General features: G+C 32.5%; 8 protein-coding genes across 8 annotated transcripts; 2 read left to right on the top strand and 6 right to left on the bottom strand.

Annotated features, from left to right (window-relative positions):
* Positions 1–138: 138 nt before the first annotated feature.
* On the top strand, positions 139–1,386 carry RPN9 (proteasome regulatory particle lid subunit RPN9; the record flags this gene model as incomplete). Its single annotated transcript, XM_020190819.1, has 1 exon — positions 139–1,386. The coding sequence occupies one exon, from the start codon at positions 139–141 to the stop codon at positions 1,384–1,386; it is 1,248 nt and encodes a 415-aa protein (XP_020045567.1).
* Positions 1,387–1,676: 290 nt separating this feature from the next.
* Positions 1,677–2,279, bottom strand: GAR1 (H/ACA snoRNP pseudouridylase subunit GAR1; the record flags this gene model as incomplete). The annotated part of the gene is made up of 1 exon (XM_020195211.1): positions 1,677–2,279. The coding sequence occupies one exon, from the start codon at positions 2,277–2,279 to the stop codon at positions 1,677–1,679; it is 603 nt and encodes a 200-aa protein (XP_020045566.1).
* Positions 2,280–2,473: 194 nt separating this feature from the next.
* Positions 2,474–7,013, top strand: ASCRUDRAFT_114242 (P-loop containing nucleoside triphosphate hydrolase protein). Its single transcript, XM_020188800.1, has one exon. It carries the CDS (start codon positions 2,502–2,504, stop codon positions 6,888–6,890), a length of 4,389 nt encoding a protein of 1,462 aa, XP_020045565.1. The 5' UTR covers positions 2,474–2,501; the 3' UTR covers positions 6,891–7,013.
* Positions 7,014–7,136: 123 nt separating this feature from the next.
* MYO1 (myosin 1) lies at positions 7,137–12,992 on the bottom strand (the record flags this gene model as incomplete). The annotated part of the gene is made up of 3 exons (XM_020194708.1): positions 7,137–7,741; positions 7,796–7,866; positions 8,026–12,992. 3 exons carry the CDS (start codon positions 12,990–12,992, stop codon positions 7,137–7,139), a joined length of 5,643 nt encoding a protein of 1,880 aa, XP_020045564.1.
* A 493-nt stretch (positions 12,993–13,485) lies between these two features.
* On the bottom strand, positions 13,486–15,066 carry MAS2 (mitochondrial-processing protease subunit alpha; the record flags this gene model as incomplete). The annotated part of the gene is made up of 2 exons (XM_020194703.1): positions 13,486–14,913; positions 14,983–15,066. The coding sequence occupies 2 exons, from the start codon at positions 15,064–15,066 to the stop codon at positions 13,486–13,488; spliced, it is 1,512 nt and encodes a 503-aa protein (XP_020045563.1).
* A 289-nt stretch (positions 15,067–15,355) lies between these two features.
* MRX10 (Mrx10p) lies at positions 15,356–16,300 on the bottom strand (the record flags this gene model as incomplete). Its single annotated transcript, XM_020189451.1, has 2 exons — positions 15,356–16,157; positions 16,221–16,300. Coding segments are annotated over 2 exons (882 nt in total), but the record flags the coding sequence as incomplete, so codon positions are not given.
* Positions 16,301–17,004: 704 nt separating this feature from the next.
* Positions 17,005–18,531, bottom strand: APE1 (metalloaminopeptidase APE1; the record flags this gene model as incomplete). The annotated part of the gene is made up of 1 exon (XM_020190822.1): positions 17,005–18,531. One exon carries the CDS (start codon positions 18,529–18,531, stop codon positions 17,005–17,007), a length of 1,527 nt encoding a protein of 508 aa, XP_020045561.1.
* An 804-nt stretch (positions 18,532–19,335) lies between these two features.
* Positions 19,336–20,225, bottom strand: ASCRUDRAFT_9647 (uncharacterized protein; the record flags this gene model as incomplete). The annotated part of the gene is made up of 2 exons (XM_020195210.1): positions 19,336–19,437; positions 19,509–20,225. 2 exons carry the CDS (start codon positions 20,223–20,225, stop codon positions 19,336–19,338), a joined length of 819 nt encoding a protein of 272 aa, XP_020045560.1.
* Positions 20,226–21,294: the final 1,069 nt, after the last annotated feature.

Genomic DNA, 21,294 nt, shown 5'->3' with positions numbered 1-21,294 from the left:
TGTTGATTTGTACGCGTGTGTTTTCTTTTCTGTGAAATATCAATTGCCACCATCAGCTCTGAAGCCTGAACCACCAACTGTTGATTGAGATACTCGAAATTGCAACCAATTACTGTTCATTGATCGCGATATCCCACCATGGCTGACCAAGAGAACGAGGATGCTTCCACTGTGCTTGCAACTTTGAGAATAGAGTCCAACGAAGATCTAATTCCCTTTTTCTATACTTTTGAAGACTATTACGAGAGAAAGTTATGGCATCAATTGACTAAATCTGTCGATGAATTCTTTCACAATGAGCTATCCAAACCCATTAGGGTCAGACTATTTCACCAGTTTATTCTTAAATTTTACCAAAACATAAATCAATTGAAGTTTGTTCAATTTGCTTTAACAGCTTCCAGTGAAATTGAATCAAATGAGGAAAAACTCTTTTTCTTGCAAAACATAAAGGACAAATTGGAAGCAAATTTGCCTGAAGATTACCACAATTATAACAAAAACAAAAAAATCGCTTTTAATTTAAATGATTGCTTTAATAAAATCGACGATAAAATCGACGCCTTTATTTTCTTGCAAATAGAGATCTCAAGAATTCAATTATTCTTGAACGAACTAGAAAAATCTAGAGAAATCTTGGATAAAATGGCACTTGAAATCGATTTACTATCTTCAATTAATAACGTCATTAACGCCTCCTTTTATTCAACCAACGCCCAATATTACAAATTGAAAAATGATTATAACGACTTTTACAAAAACTCTTTATTATACTTGGCTTGTCTCGATAGCGATTTGTTGAATGAGTTGTCTGAAGTCGATAAGCAATTAATCGCCTACGATTTAAGTATTGCGGCTTTGCTAGGCGACAAAATCTATAATTTTGGTGAATTGTTATTACACGATATCCTAAACTCGTTGAAAAATGACAAATATTCTTGGTTAAGAGACTTTTTATTCATCCTAAACTCTGGTGACTTGAATAAATTCGAATCAGTCTTGTCTTCGATCTTTGAAAAATCTCCCTTACTATTGCAAAACGAATTCTTTCTCAAACAAAAAATTTGCCTAATGGCTTTAATTGAACTCATCTTTCAAAAGCCCAATGGTCAAAGAGTCCTCACCTTTAACGAAATTTCAAAAACAACAAGATTGCCAATAAACGATGTTGAACACTTAGTCATGAGAGCATTAAGTCTAAATCTCTTGAAGGGTTTCATCGATCAAGTCAACAATACAATCACCGTAACCTGGGTCCAACCAAGAATCATGAATATCGATCAGGTTGAAAGTATGAGAGATAAATTAGACTCTTGGTCAAATAATGTCGAAAACTTGGCTGGGTTCATGCGTGACAATGGTAATGAAATCTGGACTTTTGTTTAATTCAATTGAGTTTCAATTTACTTTATTTCAATCTATAAATTCTAATACAACAATGTATTTTTCCCTTTTCTTTTCTTTTCTTTTCTTTTCTTTCCTTTCCTTTCACTCTCATCTTATTCTCACCTTATTCTCATCTTATTCTCATCTACACAACTAAATATATCACACCACAACCCCCCATGGTCTGCAAACACGATCTAACATGTAAAAGAAAAAAACACCTTGTATTGTACAAAAGAACGTATTTATATCTATTATCCAAAAGAAAAAGCAAATCCCTTTGCCTAGGCTCAGAATCTGTCTCTGCCTCCTCTTCCTCCTCGGCCTCCAAAACCGCCACGGCTGCCACCACGACCACCGCCACGACCACCAAAGCCGCCTCTTCCTCCACGACCACCGCCGCCTCTGGAAGCAAAACCACCTCTGGAAGCAAAACCGCCTCTACTGCCAAATCCTCCTCGCCCGCCACGAGAGCCACCTCTGCCGCCAGCGCCTTTGTTCTTGGGCTTCTTCACCTTGAAACCTGCCACCTTGGGCTGGGGCAAAAATCTTTCAACTGGCAACAACTTGTCGTCTCCAATGTAGAACTTGTCTCCATCCTTAAACGACTCTGCTTTCACTCCCTCCGATGGTTTGATCGTGAAATACACCTCGTTCACTGGTCCCAATATTTCGTCAACTTTACCAACCTGTGTCTTGTTCTCCAAAAATATTGGCGCATTGAAATATGGAATCTTGGAGTTAATTGAACGACAAACAATGTCTCCCTCACATGGATGCAAAAAACTGCCCATGGGTAATATTGCATCTGGAGGCCCTTGAGGTTGACGATTGAATCCACCTCGTCCTCCTCTGCCTCCACGGCCACCTCGGCTACCACCTCTAAATGACATTTCTATACTCTTTTCAATTGACTTTAATTGACTTTACTCAAAAACAGTAATTTAAAACTCCAATTTTCAAACCTTTTTTCATCAATCAAAAAAAATTTTCCATATTTCATTTCAATCACGTGTATTCATTTAAACTTTTTTACATTTCTTAACTAAAATCTCAAACCAGATCAGTTTTTTGATCTTCTTTATCGCTCTTTTTTACAACTAAATGAACTTACAATGACTGAAATTATTAACGATGAAATTGATATATTTGAGATAGCGAAAAAGAATTGGTTATTTGATGATAAAAACAAAAAAAAACTATACAAAACGAAGCGTGATGATTCGATTATATCCTTAATTCTAAATCATCTTTTGAAGAATCCCCAGAACACTATCAATACTGATAGTAATATTAACTACAATTTATTAACTCAATTGGAATCTTTAAACTATTTAGAAAGCTATCTATGGGTTATATTTGATGAATTTTCCACAAATGACCATATTATTTCGGTTTCTTTATTACTTCTAGCTAAATCAACGAATACTGATTATACTGCTTCTATATGGTCCTCTTTAAGAATGAATGAACATACCAACTTCAATGACGATAACGATCAATACATTAACTCTGATAAAAGAGCATTTATATCCTTGTTTGAAAGGGTTTTGTCACTTTTATTATCAGACTCTTATACTGATAGACTAGTAATCCAAAAAACCTATCTATTAGCATTTATAAACTTATTGCTTAACAATTTAGATTATCGTTTCATCAAATCACAATTATCTCCAATTTTTAATATTCTGATTTGGTCAAATTTGTCAGCAAATAGAAAACAAGTTATTTTCAATAACTATCCTCATATAAAGAAAATGTATAATAAATTTGAGAAAAAATTTAATGCTCAAAATGACCAAGATAAAACCAAACATAATAAAATTAAAAAGTCAGATTTTATTTTCAGACTGAACTGGTTATATCATTTTCTTTTAGATTACATTTTCATAATCTCAGCAAATAATTCTAATAACTCTAATGATATTTCAATTAAAAACCAAATAGTGATCGATTATTCTTTGATGGTCTTTCAATTTTTAATTGATATTTTATCTCAATTATCAACTCGTGCATTTACAAATTCTCTAGTTAAAGATATCAACTTATTAGCTTTTATTAATTTATATATAATTGACAAGAACCTTAAAAATTCAGATCTCTTGAAAATGTTTGATATCTTATTGTATTATATTTACAACCCAATTGACGACTTTACTGGAATCATAACATCAACTGAATCAGTTCAAACTAACTACTATAATAGTTTGGAATCTTTTCAAAAAATTATTTACAAATTGTTTCAAAATAAAACAAATAAAACTCAAATTATTGAGTTATCAAAGGCTTCTTTAACATATTTGACTAATAAATCTTTTTTTATATCAACATTATCTTCATTAGACTCACAAGATTTAAAATTAATATTAAAAGAAATTGATCTAAACTTGAACTATTCTACTTCACTTAATATTCAACTAACAAAAGAATTGTTTATTCAATTTATATATTTCAACTATTACAATCCTTTGACATATTTAAATGATTTTTACAAAGTATCTTTATTGCCCGATCAATCTTCAATTCTTGAAAATTATAATTTATATCAACTGGATCATCAGATGAAAAATAGATCAATACTATGTTTTTCGAAGCCATTGTACAAACTTGGATTACAGTACTTATCAATGAATGACTTTTTATTTAGAAGTTTTTTTCTTCAAAGAGATGAATTTTTCTACCAAATACTGAACGATATCGAGTTGATAATAAAAAGATTAAACCATAAAATTTATAGATCTGATATAAATAATGAAGAATTGAAATTACAAGGTTTTAGCAAAATGGCCTTAAAAATTACAAACAAACCATCCATTGTATCCACAACTTTTAACGGTTCAATAAAAACACCCTATCCTGATGTAGTGAACTTAGAGGTTCAATTAAATTTAAATAAATTATCTGACAACATAATTAATGAATGGGACGAACTATCAAGAAATGATATAATCTTTTTAGTTTCTCTCACAGAGAAAAAAAATTCAAATAATTTTTTAGAATCTTTAGGAATCCGTCAAATTACTTCTGGTAAAATCACTGAAATTGTTGACGGTTATTCTACAAAAATTCACTCTGCAGAAAAAAATAATACATTAAGTGAGAAGATTCCGAACAATGATTTATCAAATTATAAACTCAAGTTACGACGTTTTTATATTGATATTGATGCAAAAGTGTATCATGAAATTTCAAATTTTGGCAATGATAAACAAAAATTTGATTCTATGCTTTCTAATATCAATCTAATTGTTAGAAGAAAAAAAAGAGAAAACAATTTTTATCAAATTTTGTCCAATATGAAATTATTAGTAAATCAAACAGAATTAAACTTACCTTCTTTGCTTTTAGGGAATTTTTTGGGATTTGATACACAAATTCATAACAACAACGATAATTGGATCCTTGACATGAAAAATAATTTTATTGATTTAAATCATTTATTTGAATGTTTTCCTGATTATAATTTAACAATAAATAATAAAAAATATCCTAAAATTTTGAAAAAGCGTAAAAGAATTTCAAATAACGTTGGCGAAATTATACATGAAACATTTACACCTCCTTTTTTGCTTGAAAAAACTAATCAAATTAAGAAAACCATATCAATTTATCTCTATGATCAGAAAAAGTTACCGAATTTTTCAGATAATAATCATAAACCTTTGATAAAATTTACAGAAAACCAAATGAAATCAATTATATCTGGAAGTTTGCCTGGCTTAACAATAATATTGGGACCACCTGGAACTGGTAAAACTGATGTGGCTACTCAAATAATATCAAATGTATTTAATAATTTTCCACATCAAAAAACTTTGGTTATAACACATAGCAACCATGCATTAAACCATTTATTTACCAAACTTGCTCAACTTGGAACTATTGATGAACAGTTTTTACTAAGACTTGGATATGGAGAGCAGGGCTTATCTATATCAGTTTCAGAAGATGGAATTCAGAATCAGTCATCATTTTGTTCCTTTGGAAGAGTTGAACATTCAATTAACCAAATTCCTGTTTTATTAAAAAAAGTTGATACACTTGCAGAAAGTTTGAACATTGTTGGTGCTCATGGAAACTCATGTGAAACTGCAATATTTTTTTACAATTCATATATTCAAGAAATATGGAAAGAATTTTTAATAAAAATTAAAAACGAAGAAAAATCAAGCAAATATCTTATAAGGTTTTATCCTTTTTTTGATTTTTTTTCAAAATTGGATAGGCTGATTGATAAAAACAAACTAGAAAGCGAAAAGTATAATGATTCTTTTACTATCCTAACAAGACACTATGAATCAATTGTTTCAATTTTTGATAAATTGGAATCATTTAGACCTTTTGAGGTATTGACAAATTTAAAAGCAAAAACTAATTATATACTTTTGAAACATGCTAAAGTTGTTGCAATGACATCGACCTATGTTTCAATGAGAAATGATGATTTAAAAGAAATGGGTTTAAGTTTTGATAACGTTTTAATTGAAGAAGCTGCACAACTTACTGAAATTAATACAGTAATACCATTATTGTTAGCCAATTCTAGAAAATCTGACAACTCATTAAAAAGGGTGATATTTATTGGTGACCATAATCAGAATAGGCCTATAATTCAAAATCCCTCTTTAAAACAATTTTCAAAGGCAGATCAATCATTGTTTGAAAGATTTATTAAATTGGGTCTCCCATACTTTAAATTGAATTATCAAGGTCGTGCAAGAAGTGAAATTGTTTACTTATATAATCACATCTATTCTGAATCAGGATTTTCTAACGGCATACTTAACCTTGAACATATCGAAAATAGTACAGAATTTATACTTTCTAATCCAGGTTTTAATAATGTTTGTCAATTTATTAACGTTTCTAAGTACCATAATCAAGGAGAAACAGAGCCTTCACCAAATCTTATTCAAAATTTAGGAGAAGCTGAATTTGCTGTTGCTTTATATTGCTATATGAGACTATTAAATTACCCAAACCAAAAGATTACAATACTAGTAATGTATAGTGGTCAAAAGTATTTGGTTGAAGAGATTTTAAAAACTAGATGTGGTACTAATAAAAAAGGATCAGATATCAATAGTAAAGATTTTGATTTTGGATGGCCAATTGTGAGCACTGTTGATAATTATCAAGGACAAGAAAATGATTATATCTTGTTATCTTTGTGTCGTACAAAAAAGTTGGGTTACATCAGAGACATAAGAAGAGTGACTGTTGCACTATCGAGAGCAAGACTAGGATTATATGTTCTAGGTTACCAGCTGCTATTTCGCAATATTGTAGAACCGCAACTCAAAAAAGTTTTTGAAAGACTAATTCCTGAAAAGTTTGATGGTAAATTGGATTTGGTTACAGGTGAAATGTTTGGCAAAATTAATCGAAAGTCCAGCGAACTATCTTTGAATAGTTTTAAAATGGAAAGTTTGGAACATTTTGGTCAATATGTTCACGAAATGACTGAAACCAGAATGAAATTTAATATTGGTTCTAAAGAGTGAAGTTTCAGTTGTTTTTAAATTTTTGTAACATTAATTATTTCAAAAATGAAATGAAAAACTAACTATAAAAAGAAATGGATTAAAAACATTAATAAAAATATCTGAAACGTTTAAATTATAAGAGTAATAACAATGGTAAATAATCAATTATGTTAATGAATGGATATATCAAGAATAACTATAAAAATGTAAATTAAATTAAAACAGCAATTAAAAAAATAAATAAAATGTGGAAATTAAAAAAAATTAATTGTTATTGGTATTAAGAGATGAATTTGATCTTGAAGAAGATCGGTATAACGAGCTAAAGGCTCTTCCAGCTTTTGATTTTTTTTGCAGAACTAATTCAAATTTTGCTTTCCAATCAAGTAATTCTTTCTCTAGTCTTAAAGAATTTTCCTTTTTAGAGTTAATTTCTCTTTCAGCCCTCTTGAGTAACAATTGAGACTTTTCATCTCTTTTTTGCAACTCTTCTAACTTCTGAATTAGTCTTGAAATTTTTTCTTCATTTGTTTTCTTTTCTTCTCTCACTTTCTGCAATGAATGACTTTCTAGCTCTAATTGAGTTTGAAGATCCTTAATTGTTGTTTCTAGAGCTCTTGAGCTTTTACTGGATTCAAACTTAATTTCATTTATTTCTCCCATTTTTTTTTCCAATTCTTCCATTCTGTTTCGCCAAAATGTATCATTTGAAGAAATTGAGTCTCTTTGCAAATTTTTTACTCTGGATTGCAATTGTTTGATATATTTTTCCAACGCAATGTTTTCTTGTAAGACCATTTGAACATTTTGTTTTTCTTTATTGAGTTTTTCTTTATTCATAGATGATGAAGAACGTAATTCGAGTATTTCTTTTTTAGATTCATTAATTTCTCGTTTTTGCTTTTCAAGAAGTAATACCAAACCGGAATTAGCATCTCCCATATTTTGATTTTCAGTTAAATACGATTGAAATTGAGATGATATTTCCGAAATTCTGAGTTCAAGATTTTTTTTATCACTTTGTAATGTATCTCTTTCTTTCATCAACTCTTCTAAAGATGTATTTAAAGCACTAAATTGTGATATTGCTGCTTCCAATTTAGCCTTTTTATCTTGAGAACTCTGATTATGAATGTTTCCAGTGGCTTCTAACTGTTGAATCAAATTTTCGTAATAAACCTTGTCACTTTCCCATTTATTTAGTTGATCATCTAAAATTTGTTTTTCACCCAAGGAATTATCTAACTGTAATTGAAGCCTTTTGATTTCTTTTTGAAGTGTTGTTTCGGTGACTAAAGATTGAGCCAATTTCTGATTTAAATCTTCAAGTTGCTTATCACGGTTGTTATATTTATTTCCCGTAATATACAGATATCTATACCTTTCTAATTCATTTGTTAGTGTTGTTTGATTATTCAATAGCTTTTCAATCTCAGCTTGCTTATTTCCAACTTCAGCTTCTAATTTATATATTTTAATATGCAACTTGGCTTTTACAGCGTCAACATCTTTTGTATTACTTTTCAACGCAGTTAACATTTCTTGGGCCTCTTTTAACTCGTCCCTTGCGTATTTTTCAGATCTATGGCATGCCTTTACAATAGTTTCTGCCTCCTCCAACTTGGAAAAATAATCTTCTGAACGACTTTTGAACAATTTAATAGATTTCTCTAAATCCTCAACTTTATTTTGAGAAGCTTCTAACTTTAATTGAGTTGTGATTAATTCTTCTTTCAATAAAAATGTAGTTGTTTCTGTCTTACTCTTTTTCTCATTGAAATATTTATTTGCCGGAGCTTCTGCAGATTTTTTCAACCTGGAAATTTCTTGTTTTGATTTGGCTAGCTCCTCTCTAGTAGTTCGTAGTTGTTTAGAGACATCCTGATAAACTTTTATTAATTCCGAATTTGAACTTTCTTGTTGATTTATGATGTTTTGATTATCTTTTAGAGGAAGAGGGGGCAATCTGCGACCAGAAACCTCTTTCATTTGTCTTTCTAACAATTTAACCCTAGCTTCGGAATTTTCATATTTGACTTTATAAGCAGAATCTACTGGTACTTGTGGCAATGAAATTTGATTGTTCAACATAGACAATCCCCTGGATGCTATTTCAGAATTTAAACTAGTGGCTTGTTTTTGAAGTTCTAATTCTGCTCTTTTACTTGCCTTTTTTTCTAATTCAAGACTTTGTTTAAGATCTCTATTTTCTCTTAATAATGTTTGAATTTTAGCATAATCAGTATCACTTGATTGATTATTCAAAATAGAAGAGTCTATATTACCGCCTGAAAGCTTGATTTTTTCTAATTGTGCAGTAAGTTTTTGATTGTCAAATGCTTCTGAGGCAAGTCTGGTTTTAAGAACCTTCATTTCATCGGTCATTTTCGAATTTTCCAAAGATCCTTTTCTCACCAAAGCACTTTGTTCATTTAATTGAAGTTTAACAGAGGCAAATTCATCAATTAATTTTTTCTGGGCTGCTTTTAATTGCTCATAATCATCATTAGAATATGTTTTTGCACGAAGATCAAATTTAGCATTTAGTTCAGTGATTTTTCTATCAAACTCTTTCTTCTCTTGAGCCAATGAGTCGTATTCTCTGGTTATAGAATTTAATTTGGAAGTCAAATCAGCTGTGTTTTCTTTTTCTGTTTTAAGGCAAGACTCTGCCTCTTTTATTTTATGTTTTAACTCCATCAACTCTGAATTATGTTTCTGCCTTCCACGCTCAAATTTAATATCATCTGCAATTTTCACCTTTAACAAATTTTTTGCTTCTGTCGCTTCTCGTTCAAGATTTTTGTATTGCAATTTCAATGCCTCGATATTTTTATCTGCCGATTTATAATTATTATCTAAATCATTCTTTTCGGTTTCCAATTTTTCAATAGTTAAGTTCAATTCAGCAACTTGTTTTTTCAAAGAATCTAGTTCTATGACGGGTTGATCAATGCTCTTTATTTTGTTGGTAAGAAAACTATTTTCTTCCATTAATTGTGAAATTTTTTGGTTCGCTTTTTCAAGTTCTCTAGAAGGTGATGCAAATTTTTTTTCAAGATCTTTATTTGCGTTTCTAAGTTGAAATTCTAAATCTCTAATCAGACTATCCTTTTGTCTAATCTTTGCTTTCAATTCAGCAACCTCATCTTTTATAATAGCAAAATTTCTTGTGCTTGTTGTAGTATTATCTTTTAAATTTCTGAGTTCCTTTTCCATTGCATTTTGTTTCATTTTCATTTTATTTTTATCCTTTTCTAAGACAGCTATTGTTTTTTTTTGATCTGTCACTTCTTTTTTCCAGTTTTCAACTTTAGACTCTAGGGTATTTTTATTTTTGGAATACGATTCATAGCTGGTTCGAAGCTTATTGAGTTCTTTTGTCTTTTCTTCTAGTTCAGTGGTGAGTTCAATTTCTTTCTTTTTTGTTTTTTGTAGTAAATTTTCCTTTGAGGTGGATAAGTCTCTTTCCGTTGCCAAAACATCCTCAATTTTTGCATATTCTTTTTGAAGCTCTTGGAAACTTTTTCGAGTTGTAGTTTTTTCTTTTTCTATTTTTGTAAGTTGGTTTTTTAAATTTTTAATTTGCTCATTATACAATTGCTTTTCTTGTTGTTGCTTTGAAGAGGACAATAATGGTTTTAGTTTGATAAGTAAATCATACCATGGGTTTTTCTTCAATTCATTATATACTAATAAATTTTTCATTAAGACTTGAGATGCTTGAATTTTTTCAATTCTGTATTTTATTAATCTTCTTTTAATGCATCCTCTTGCAACTGCCTGAAAATCCGTGAAAATATATTTGATTTTATCCTCTCTTTTGGATTCTAAATCTGCTAAAACGCCTGCTTTAAAAAAAACCTTTGTCAAACCAACATTATATAAGGCAGAATCTAGGTGAATTGCAGATAAAATCAATTCACAGTTTTTTTTCATATCACTTGATAATAAATACAGTTTTTTTGAAAGAATTTCATATCTTTGGAAAAACTCTTTAAAGAAGATTCTGTTGGGATAACCAGCTCTTGCGATTCTAATACCTTCCAAGACACCATTACATCTTAACTGTTCAAGAATTAGTTTTTTATCAAAATCGTGAGCTCTCTTTTTATTATTTGGAATTATACAACGAACAAAATGAGGATATGTATCGGATAATTGATTCATCAAGTTATTCAATTGTTCTTTATGACGTTGAGCAACCGTTCTAAACATACCCTTTTTTGTCAGAGAATTTTTAGTGGAATTGGATGAAATGTCATTGTTGAATAGAGAAACCATATGGTTATTAGCTGAATTTGTCATCAATTCAACAACGTTTTCATTTAATGGGTCTCTATTTTTGTCCAACCAACCTTCTGTTGAATATTCGACATTTGCGGCGTAATGTTTTAAAATAAAACCGTCAGAAAATTTTCCTTTCGTGAATTTATCAGATTTATGATCTAAAACTTTATTTAATTTTTGAATGAAAGACAGATCAGAAGCTTTTGGAACAATACATTCTTCATCAAGAATTGAGAAAATACCAATCGGATTTTGAGCGGATTCGATTAAATCGATTGTTCCTTGTAAATCATGGCCATAATCAATAAATCTCCAGTTAATGTTTTCCTTTATATATTCATTTTGTTCCAAAACAAACATATGATGATTGAAAAATTGTTGAAGTTTTTCATTTGTATAGTTGATACATAATTGTTCAAAGGAGTTTTTTTTGAAAATTTCAAAACCAGCAATATCTAGTACGCCGATAAAGTTGGAAGAGTTTAGAGAATGATCCAACTTATCATTGATTTGATCAACGATAAATTTGAAGGTTCTTTCATATAAGCTTTTTGATAAAGCATCAAGAGAGAACTTGGCTTGAGAGGCATTTCTTGACTGAGTTACAAATTCTCTGCCTGCTTTAACTTTTGGTCTCAAAATGGCGGTTGTAAAATCGGATGAACTGATACCTAATAAATTGGCAATATTGTCAATTGGAGAATCTTTTGAAAAATTAGCCTGTTCAGATTTTTGAGAAATAAAGTCAATGTTGCCAATAAGTAGAATGATAGCGATTGTTTTAAAAATTTCCCAATAATCATTTTTATCAAAACCCATGACTTGGAAAGCATAAAGCAAGTTTTTGAATTCTTTCTTATCATCTACATTGGGGATTGTGTAGTTTCCTTTTTTCAAGTAATTAAAAGATCTTATATCGATGTTTAAGAACAATTTTTCCTTTTCGATTTTGGAAAGACCTAGCAATAGTTGATAAAAAATATGGTAGTTACGTTCTTGAGGCGATTGGTTTATGACTCTTGATTTTTCTAGAAGATACCAATCAATGTTGGCACCGGATATTTTACCATCATCGGCGAACTCGATTCTGATGAATTTACCAAATCTTGAAGAATTGTTGTTTCTGACAGTTTGAGCATTACCGAAGGATTCTAGTATTGGATTTGCCTGGATGATTTGTTCTTCAAAAGTAGTGAACTGATTTGAAGTGGGAAAAGAACTTGAGATTGATAAATTTGAAGGGTTTTGCTTTAGAGGATTGTTATTGTTGGTCAGCGTTATTGAGGCTAAGTATTGGATGATTTTTTTAGTATTTTCAGTTTTACCGGCACCAGATTCACCAGTGACTAGAATAGATTGATTTTGTTTTTTCTGTAGCATGTATCTATAAGTCAAGTCAGTTATAGCGAAAATATGAGGTTTGGCCTTGACATCTTTAGTAGTGGAATCAGAGTGACCATTGTTGTAGATATTTATGTAGTCAGGACCATAGATTGGAATATTTAGATAGGGATTGATGGCTACCAAGAACAAACCAGAGTAGGTGTAAATCAAGTCGTCTTTATATCTCTTGTCAAGATTGTTGAGGACCGATGGTTCATTCAAGTAGGTTAATTCAGCCATGTCATCAGCTTTATTAAATTTTGGAGGATTTACCTTCTGAGTGATGGAAGAGTCGACAATTCTGTCAGCATCGTCGCTACACCTCACTTTGATTTTGTCATTTTCCAATTTTTCAGTGACGAAACCTTTGACAAAAGTCAATTTAGGATCAGGTAGCCAGACCCATTGGTGGGAATCGAATTCTATGTCTTCATTATTGGTAGTCATTATAGGATTGGTTCATGAAAAAAAGACTAAAAAAACAGGGAAATAACGAGTCAGTGAATGTATGATTGGAGATGAGATAGAGATAGAAATAGAGATGGAGATGGAGATGGAGATGGAGAATGTGGAAGTGATATGATACAAATGTTGGGCAGCAGTTATAGGAGTAAACAAAGAAAAAGCAGAGCAACCTGTGGATAACAAAGCAGAGAACGAAGGGATAGCGAGCAAAGAACAGACAGAACTAAAGTTACCAGATCCAGTTGGTGAGCAGAGATTGCATTCGTTTGGTTCTCAGGAATCAGACCAAAGATGGAGTCTTTTGGTATCACAGCGATGTTTATTTATGTTTTTGTTTTGGAGCGGACGGAATCAGCGATGAGTGGAATGGATCATGGTGGATTAGAGGGAAGAGAGGAAGAGAGGGAAAAGAGCAGACAGTGCTGTCCTTGTCTCTGTCTACGTCGATAGCTATGTACAAGAGGCTGCTATTCACTCAGAAAAACCACTTCTTCTTTGGTTCTTTGGTGCTTTCGCTGGGTGTGAAGCGTCCCAACCCGTAGCGTTTGCAGGTGCCTTCCACATCATCAAAGGCCTCTCTGTTGCCTTGGAGAACAATGGTTGGTCTTCCAGTGCCATTGCCCTTGTTTTGAGCATTGCCTGTGAGGATTCTTTTGGCTACGTTCTTGACGTCCTGCAACGACACAGCTTCGATTTTGCCAATGATGTCGAAGAGTGGTGTTTTCTTGCCGAGTATTTGCACCTGTCTTCCAATATCCTCAAGCTCCACCATTTTGCTTTCCAAATTCATGAGTAACGAGGACTTCAACTGGTTTTTGGCTCTTTGGAACTCCTTAGGCTTTAGACCTTGTTTGCCATCTTCAAAGGTGTGAGCCAATTCACGACACACTATTTCCACCAAGTACGGTTCAGCATTCTCCAAACACGACGCAGAAATACCAAACAAACCGGAATCAATGTACGAATGGTTGAATGCTACGCAATTGTCAATGTAGCCATACTGGTTGAGCACCTGTGTGTACAATCTCGAGTACATCCCCTTTCCTGGGCCACCAGCAGAGAAGGAACCACCACCACCTAGCAAAGTTTGTAAAATGGCAGCAGCATAGATATCTGGGTCGTCGATCGAAAGCCCTTCAAAACCAATGTGGAGATACGAGAATTTCTGGGGACTGGCAGGATTTGGAATTGAGGGCAACGAGGTTTCGCCACCAGTATAATGAGCATAATCCTTATTCACTTGCAAGCCCATGTTAGAAGACTCAAAGTTTCCTTTGTTTTCCAAGTTGTTACTATAGTATTTTTCAACTAGTTTCAATGCATTATCAGTGTCAACACCGATGAAGGAAAACACAGTATTTTCAGGCTTGAAAAATAGGCTTCTGTAGTTGTAAAGCAAATTATGGTTAATATTAGGCAAGTTTTCAACTGGGCATAATAATGGAGAACCCAAGGTCTTATTACTAAAAGCAGTCGAATGGAAAATTTCTGGCAAGATAACTTCAGGTTTCTTGTTGATTTCACTAATTTCGTAGTATGCGATATTGACTTGCTCCTCAATCTCTTCATCGAGCAAAAGAGGTGAGGTTATGGTATCGGCAAAATGTTTAAACATTTCTTCTACTCCTTCGTTAAAGACAGACCCTTGGTACATGAGCGATTCCCTGGACGATGCACACATATAGTTCCCTCCCAAGGATTCCAAAGCAGACTTGATATCCATGTCAGAACTGAAGGCAGTGGTTTTAAAGGCCAATCTGTCAATCAAGTGGGATGTGCCAACAAGTGCTTCGGGCTCATACCTTGAGCCAGCATTGATATATACACCCAAACATGAAAAATGACTGGGCAAGGGATTTGTGATAATTCGAGCTCCATTAGACAAAGTGACAGTTTCATATGGCTAAAAGATGGAGGTAATGTCAGTATTGTAGTCCTTGAGTAAACAGCAGCAGAAACAGAACAAACGTACCTCTTTCTGCGATACAAACGACCTGAGCTGGGTCCTCCCAGCCCTGGAAAGCACCTGCGGTGCCACTCTTCTTCCCAATAGCATTCTGTACAGCAGAGTCGTGGAAGCAGAAGCAGCAGAAGCAGCAGAAACACCACTGCGAAATTTCTCGCTTTTGTGGGCGGATCACGCACGGGACCGGAAACCCGTGCGGCCTTCCTTCCTGCGCTGTTCGTGTTTCTGCTTTTGGTGCTTCCTGTGCTTCCTGTGCTTCTCAGGGGAAATAAGACATTACTACTTACACGAATCACATATACACGTTCTATAGAGCCGGTTTCTATTCTTGGGTGTCCTTTGCTGAAAACTTCACCGACAACTTACGCTCCTCCACTGTTCGCTCGTAGAAGTGGAAGAGCTCCAAACACACCTCGAACATGATCAAGTAGATGATAATCCACTCCAACCTCGATCCCTTTTCTTCGTTGAGTGAGCTGAGCAAAACCCTTTGCTCGTCAATGGCATAGTCCAATTTCTGGTTGAGAATGTTGATTCTGGGACTCACATCCAAGTTTCGGCTAATTTGCTTATACAAATTTTCCAAACTTGGTTCTGACCAATATAAGTCTGGTATCTCAACCAACTCAGAATATAAATTCAACTTTCCTCGAACAACCAACATTCTCCCAACAACTTGCAAAATCTCCTTGTTCTTTGCTAAGTCAGCCTTGAATTTCAATAAACCCTTTGACAACAACAATGTATTGGTTCTTGACTCTCCAATCAATTTTTCCAACATGTTTTCGAGAATTGCAAGTCTTGTAGATCTAGCCAATCCAGCGGAAAATGCTGCTTTGTCCAACAACCTTTGGTTGGAATTCAATGTTCTAATGATCAATAAATCTCCATCCAACGTACTATCATAGTTATTTTTATGAGTGTGGGCATGGGCATGATTATCATTGTAACTCTTTTCCTTTTCTTTGGCCTCATTTAGCTCAATGTAATCCATTTCTTCGCTTTCATATTCTTCATACTCATTTATAAATCCTTCTTTAATCAATGGCAAAAATTCTTTAATTAAAAAACTCTCATGAAGACCCCAGGCAACAACTGTTCCATTTAGTAATATCATGATATCGGATTTCAAACCTGATGTTTCATTTTCTGTATCAGAAACTCCACTTGAACTGATATCACTACTAGAGGAATTGACATAATTGGGAAATCGGATATGAACAACTTCTCCCTGAATCAAAAACGAGGCATCCTTATATCCCTTTTCATGCAAAATATTAATAACCTTGGGCAAATCAAATGATTCACTAACTGTTATTGATGTACAAACAAAAATTTGACTCAATGGAAGATTCGGATTATTCTTATAGTACGATACATTGGTAACATTATTACTTTTACTTATATCAGCTTCATTTGTTTTCTTATTCTCACTTAACTCAATAACCACATTGTTATTACTGCCATTGTGGTTGTTATTGGGAAATGGTGTTCTTCTCAATGCCTTGGATGATGCTCCAGCTTTCCCAGCTTTAGGAATACGAACTGACGAATTAATTGAATATTGACACTTTGGTACAATTTGGCTTTTTAAAAAATAGTTATAACAATTCTTGGAGTTTTTAACATTTAACCCCTTTTGTATTAATGACCTAAACATTCTTTGCTATCTGCTCTTGATATCTACAATAACATAGATCTCTAACACAGCTTAAACAAAACTTTTATTCTAACTTTTACTTAAATTCAAAATTATCGAACGGAACAAATGAGAAAACAAATAAACAAAAAATTGAGAGATTTAAATTCAATTCAAAAAAAGAGAGATTAGAAAAACAAAACCTAAAAATTAAAATTAAAATTAAAATATTAGAATCTATAGTTAACTTTTGGAATATATATAAATAAAATAAAATAAAAAAATAAATAAAAAAAATAAATAAAAAAATAAATAAAAAAATAAATAAAACAAGATTGTTTTTCGGTTTTTTTTATATTTTCTAAATTTTTACTAATATTTTAGAAGACCTATAAATCACCAATGGCATCGGTGACTTCTCTCCAATAAGTAAAAAATCCACCAAAGAATTTAACACCAAGACCAACATCTTTAGACCCAGTTGCTGGTCTAATACTATGCATACTAATTTCAGGAATACCTAAATCAATGGTTCTTGCCCCGGTTTGTGAAGAAATTGATGGCCCAATTGTGCCTCCCGATCTTGAATCATTTCTGATCATGAAATATTGAATTTTGTCATCATTTAATTTAGCAACTTGTTCGATTATTACAACACCAGTAACATCCGTAGCCATGTGCCCATTGGAATCTAATGACAAACAAACACCTGTGTTTGGTAATGCTTTATGTTTATCCAAATATACATTATTAAAATTGGGGTTAAGCATATGATTAACATCAGCAGATAATATTATTGAATTGGCGTAAGTTAACCTTAAAGCAGAAGTAGAACTGGGATAATTGTTTTCTGGCCCAATAAATGAATCGATAACTCTTGAGATTACAGACTCGCTTAATCCACCTTTAGCACCTTGTCTTGACAATGAACCAACTTCCTCGTTGTCATATAATGTCACCATAGAAAAAGAGCCCTCTGCGGGAATACTCTTGGATTTATTTACATATTCAATTAATCCATGAATTGCAGCAAAACCACAAATTCGGTCGTCGATTCTTGGACAGAATAAAAATTCCTTATTTAAGCCACCTAAAGTACCTTTTTGACCGTCATAAAGTTCTAAATCTAATTGAACAATATCTTTAACCTCAACTTGAGCCAATTTTGCAATATATCTTAATAAATTCAAGGAATGACGACCATATAATGGCGCACTTTTTTCCTCTAGGGTAGCAGGTTCATCATCTCCAGAAGAGTAACCAATCACTGGAACAGCCTGAGTTTCCAAATTAAAAGGACCCTGGGAGGGAGCACCAAAATGAGGGGCTAAGCTTGGAATATGGGCGATTGGTAGAGGAGACTTGATCAATTTGGATTCAATTGAAAACCCAAGTTTAGAATCTTTATTATTTGATTTAACCAAGACATTACCACCGATATGTAGATCTCTGTCCCACCATAACCAAGATAAAGCGCCAGCATAGGGAGAAACACCCAATAATTCATAGCCTTCAACACTTGGTTTAATTGAATTTGGCTTTAATTTTGCAGTTAATTCATCAATGTGGCAACCGACTAAACCAACCCCATTTTCTGGCTTCCAACCTTTACCAATTGAAAAAGCAGAGAATGAGGTGCCATTTCTAGTTGTATAATAAAAACCTGATTGTAGCTGACCCCAATTAGATTTCTCAGATAAATATTTAAACCCATGAGACTCTAATAAAGAACCAAAATATTTAACGACATGATAAGTGGTTGGATTTTCGCTGGTAAAGCTGATATAGGAATTAGAGTACGATTCAAAATAATTTTCATCATAGACAATTGGAAAAAACTTAGAAATGTTATTCAATGAAAAAGAAGAAGAGTTGACAGGGTTAGATGAGGAATATAATTCTGGGGAAGAAGGCATCGAAGGAGTTGGAATTTCTGAAAAGTTATCTTCATCACCATCATCGTCGGAATAGTCATTATCCTTGCTTATTATGTTAGGAAAAGTTTTGCTTTGAGAATAATGACGATCTTTCATTGGCTTGAACAAATTCTTTCTCTGTGATAATTTGCTGACCACCTTTTTGTTTTGTTTGACATAAGGCTTTTCAGTGGCGGGGGGCAGATTGGCGTTAGCGAGAGAAAGCAAAGTCTGTTCGATGCTTTGAGTGTTGCCTTTTTTAAAAGACTCATAAGCAGCAGCACCTGTAAGTCTAAATAACTCAAGAGCTTTGATAAAATCAAAATCGTTGGGTGTGTTTGAGGTAGAAGCAGAATTGGTCGACATTGTGATGAGATCTCAAGCAGAATTATAGAGTTGATAAAGAAGTGATCAACTGGAAGGAGCGTGCTGCTTATATACTGCACCAGAGCTGTGGTTCTTGCCGTTATCGTCTTGAAAGTGTCTGCAGGTGGATGCATGTTGAAAGAGAAATTCTAAGGCTACAGACAAAATGTATTCCAACCATATACCGTGACTTGATAAAACAAAATGTAAACCGGGCACGTGAGAAACGGTTTGTTTGCAAAATACAGGTCTGTTTGCAAGTCCACCAACAAAGGTTTAACTGTTTGTAGTATTTTGCAAATTTGCAAGAATGCAACCACAATATTGCTGGTAAGTTGTATTTTTACATTTTTGTTTATAAATCCTTTACCTGCAATACTAATATTAATTTAAGTACCGTAAAACTGCTTCAAAAGAAAACTCTTAAGGCAATTTCCATTAAAAATTAGTTGGTATCAAAGCTATATATTTCAAAAAGGCAAGAGCATTTTTATGGGAACTTACCATTAGCGACTTTTCATAAAAAAATTTAACTTTTTTCTAAAGCAAGAGCAACTGTGTCGAGATGTCCTGTTGGTACAAAACAAAAAAAAATTGCCTTTAAAAGAAACGTTCATTTTCATTATTTTCTGAATTTCATATTCTGAAATATGCTTGAACAACTGGTTTATGGCTTTTTTGAATTCGGCTAAAGTCATCACAGAGTTTATTTCTAATAATTTTTCAATAGGCAAATATAGATAAAAAAATTCGATCCATCCGAATCCTCCTAATATCTTATATACAAGATACCGTTCTTCCGGAGAAAATCGGAAATAGTTTTCAGTGATGTTTTCATAGATGTCAAAATATTCTTCCAAAATATTTTGCAATTGAAAAATTGGGTTTTCTTTATGAAAATCTATGATAAGATTTTGTAAACTTTGAGAGGAATAAAATATTTCGACATAACCTAAAAAATTTGACTGGTGATCTGAACTCAAAAATGGTTTAAAATTATTCTTGATCATTTCGACTTTAGGGAGTTCTTCTTTTAAAACCGACAAATCTGTGGTACCTACCGCATTTTCAATATTATTGACTTCATTATTGTGAATATCGTTGATTTGGTTTGTTGCTTGGCTATTATACACGATTTTATTATTAACCATTGAAAATAGTTCAACATCTACAGCAGCCAAATTTTCAACTAAAAGATGTTTGTTTTTGGCAAAGAAATAACCAATTTTGATTTTTTCCTTTTTTGTTGTCATCACAAATTTTTTGGACTTTAGAATTTCAATTACATTAGGCTTGACTATATAATTACACATATGTTCGAAAACCATAATCTATTAGCAATGACATAGGGCATTTTTCAAAATAATAAGAAAATTTTATAAGTGATTTTCTAAGAGATAACTCTTGGGAAAAATTGGGTTTTATTGATAACTATGTGAGAAAAATTTTGAATAATCTTTCATTAAACTCTTGTGTTGACATTTCTGGAATTTCATGAGTTGGGTTATCTCTCGAAGATGAATTGACAATTGGGAGAACTGGATGAGATATAATTTCTTTTAAAAAAGGATTTTTTAGTTTAGCTTTAAGGGTGTCTAAAAGAGAAGCTGGCGGGATTGTTGGTTTATTAAATATCATATCCATTGTAATGGTTTTTTCCTCTGTTTTACGCCAACCTTTGAAAATTGAGAGAAAAATCGAAATAATTGAGAAGATGGCTAATAACAATAAAATGGGAACAGCAGGGATGCTTTCTGCAAAAAAAGGAAGTGATATCATTTTGCTATAAAGTACGTTGTAGATGTAGAGGCCTCTTCTTTTGCATTCGAGATACCAGCCGAGATTACAGTTGTAAAGCTGATTGCTGCTAAAACCAATCCTGATAGTGCATATCGCTCAGCGTTACTGGTTCCTTGATCTGTAGCATTCATCCTTTTTTTGATTAGTTCCAGACTGCTTTTCTTGAAGATTAAAATTAAAAACGAATTTCTAAATAAGTAGAATGGATATGATTACTTTGATTTACAATACTAGTAAGATGAAAGAAGGAAGCAAGCGATAATAGCTTATATATAAGTGGTTTTTGGTTTTGTGTCATTTGGGTTTTTTGATCTCCATTTCATTCAAGCCCTGTCATTTTCATGGAGATTGAGTTGTTTGATTAAAATTCCAAAAACCATCGTTGGCGTTAAAAGTAATTCAGATCGGTTATTTTTATTTTAAAGTCCATCAAAAAATTTATCATCAAAACTATTTGAAATTACACAAATTAAATTGTAATAGCTTAAAAGTTAATACCCTCACATCTAAGTTTAATGTATTAGTCAAAACTTCGGAGATTAAATCAACTGAAAGTAATAATGAGGTTTCAAAAATTTTTGCAATTAAAATTGTAAA

The sequence above is a fragment of the Ascoidea rubescens genome (assembly GCF_001661345.1).
Source record: "Ascoidea rubescens DSM 1968 unplaced genomic scaffold ASCRUscaffold_13, whole genome shotgun sequence".
In the NCBI taxonomy this organism is placed as follows: domain Eukaryota; kingdom Fungi; phylum Ascomycota; class Saccharomycetes; order Ascoideales; family Ascoideaceae; genus Ascoidea; species Ascoidea rubescens.
The sequence above is the reverse complement of the archived record's forward strand: the minus strand, read 5'-3'. Positions and strand labels throughout refer to the sequence as shown.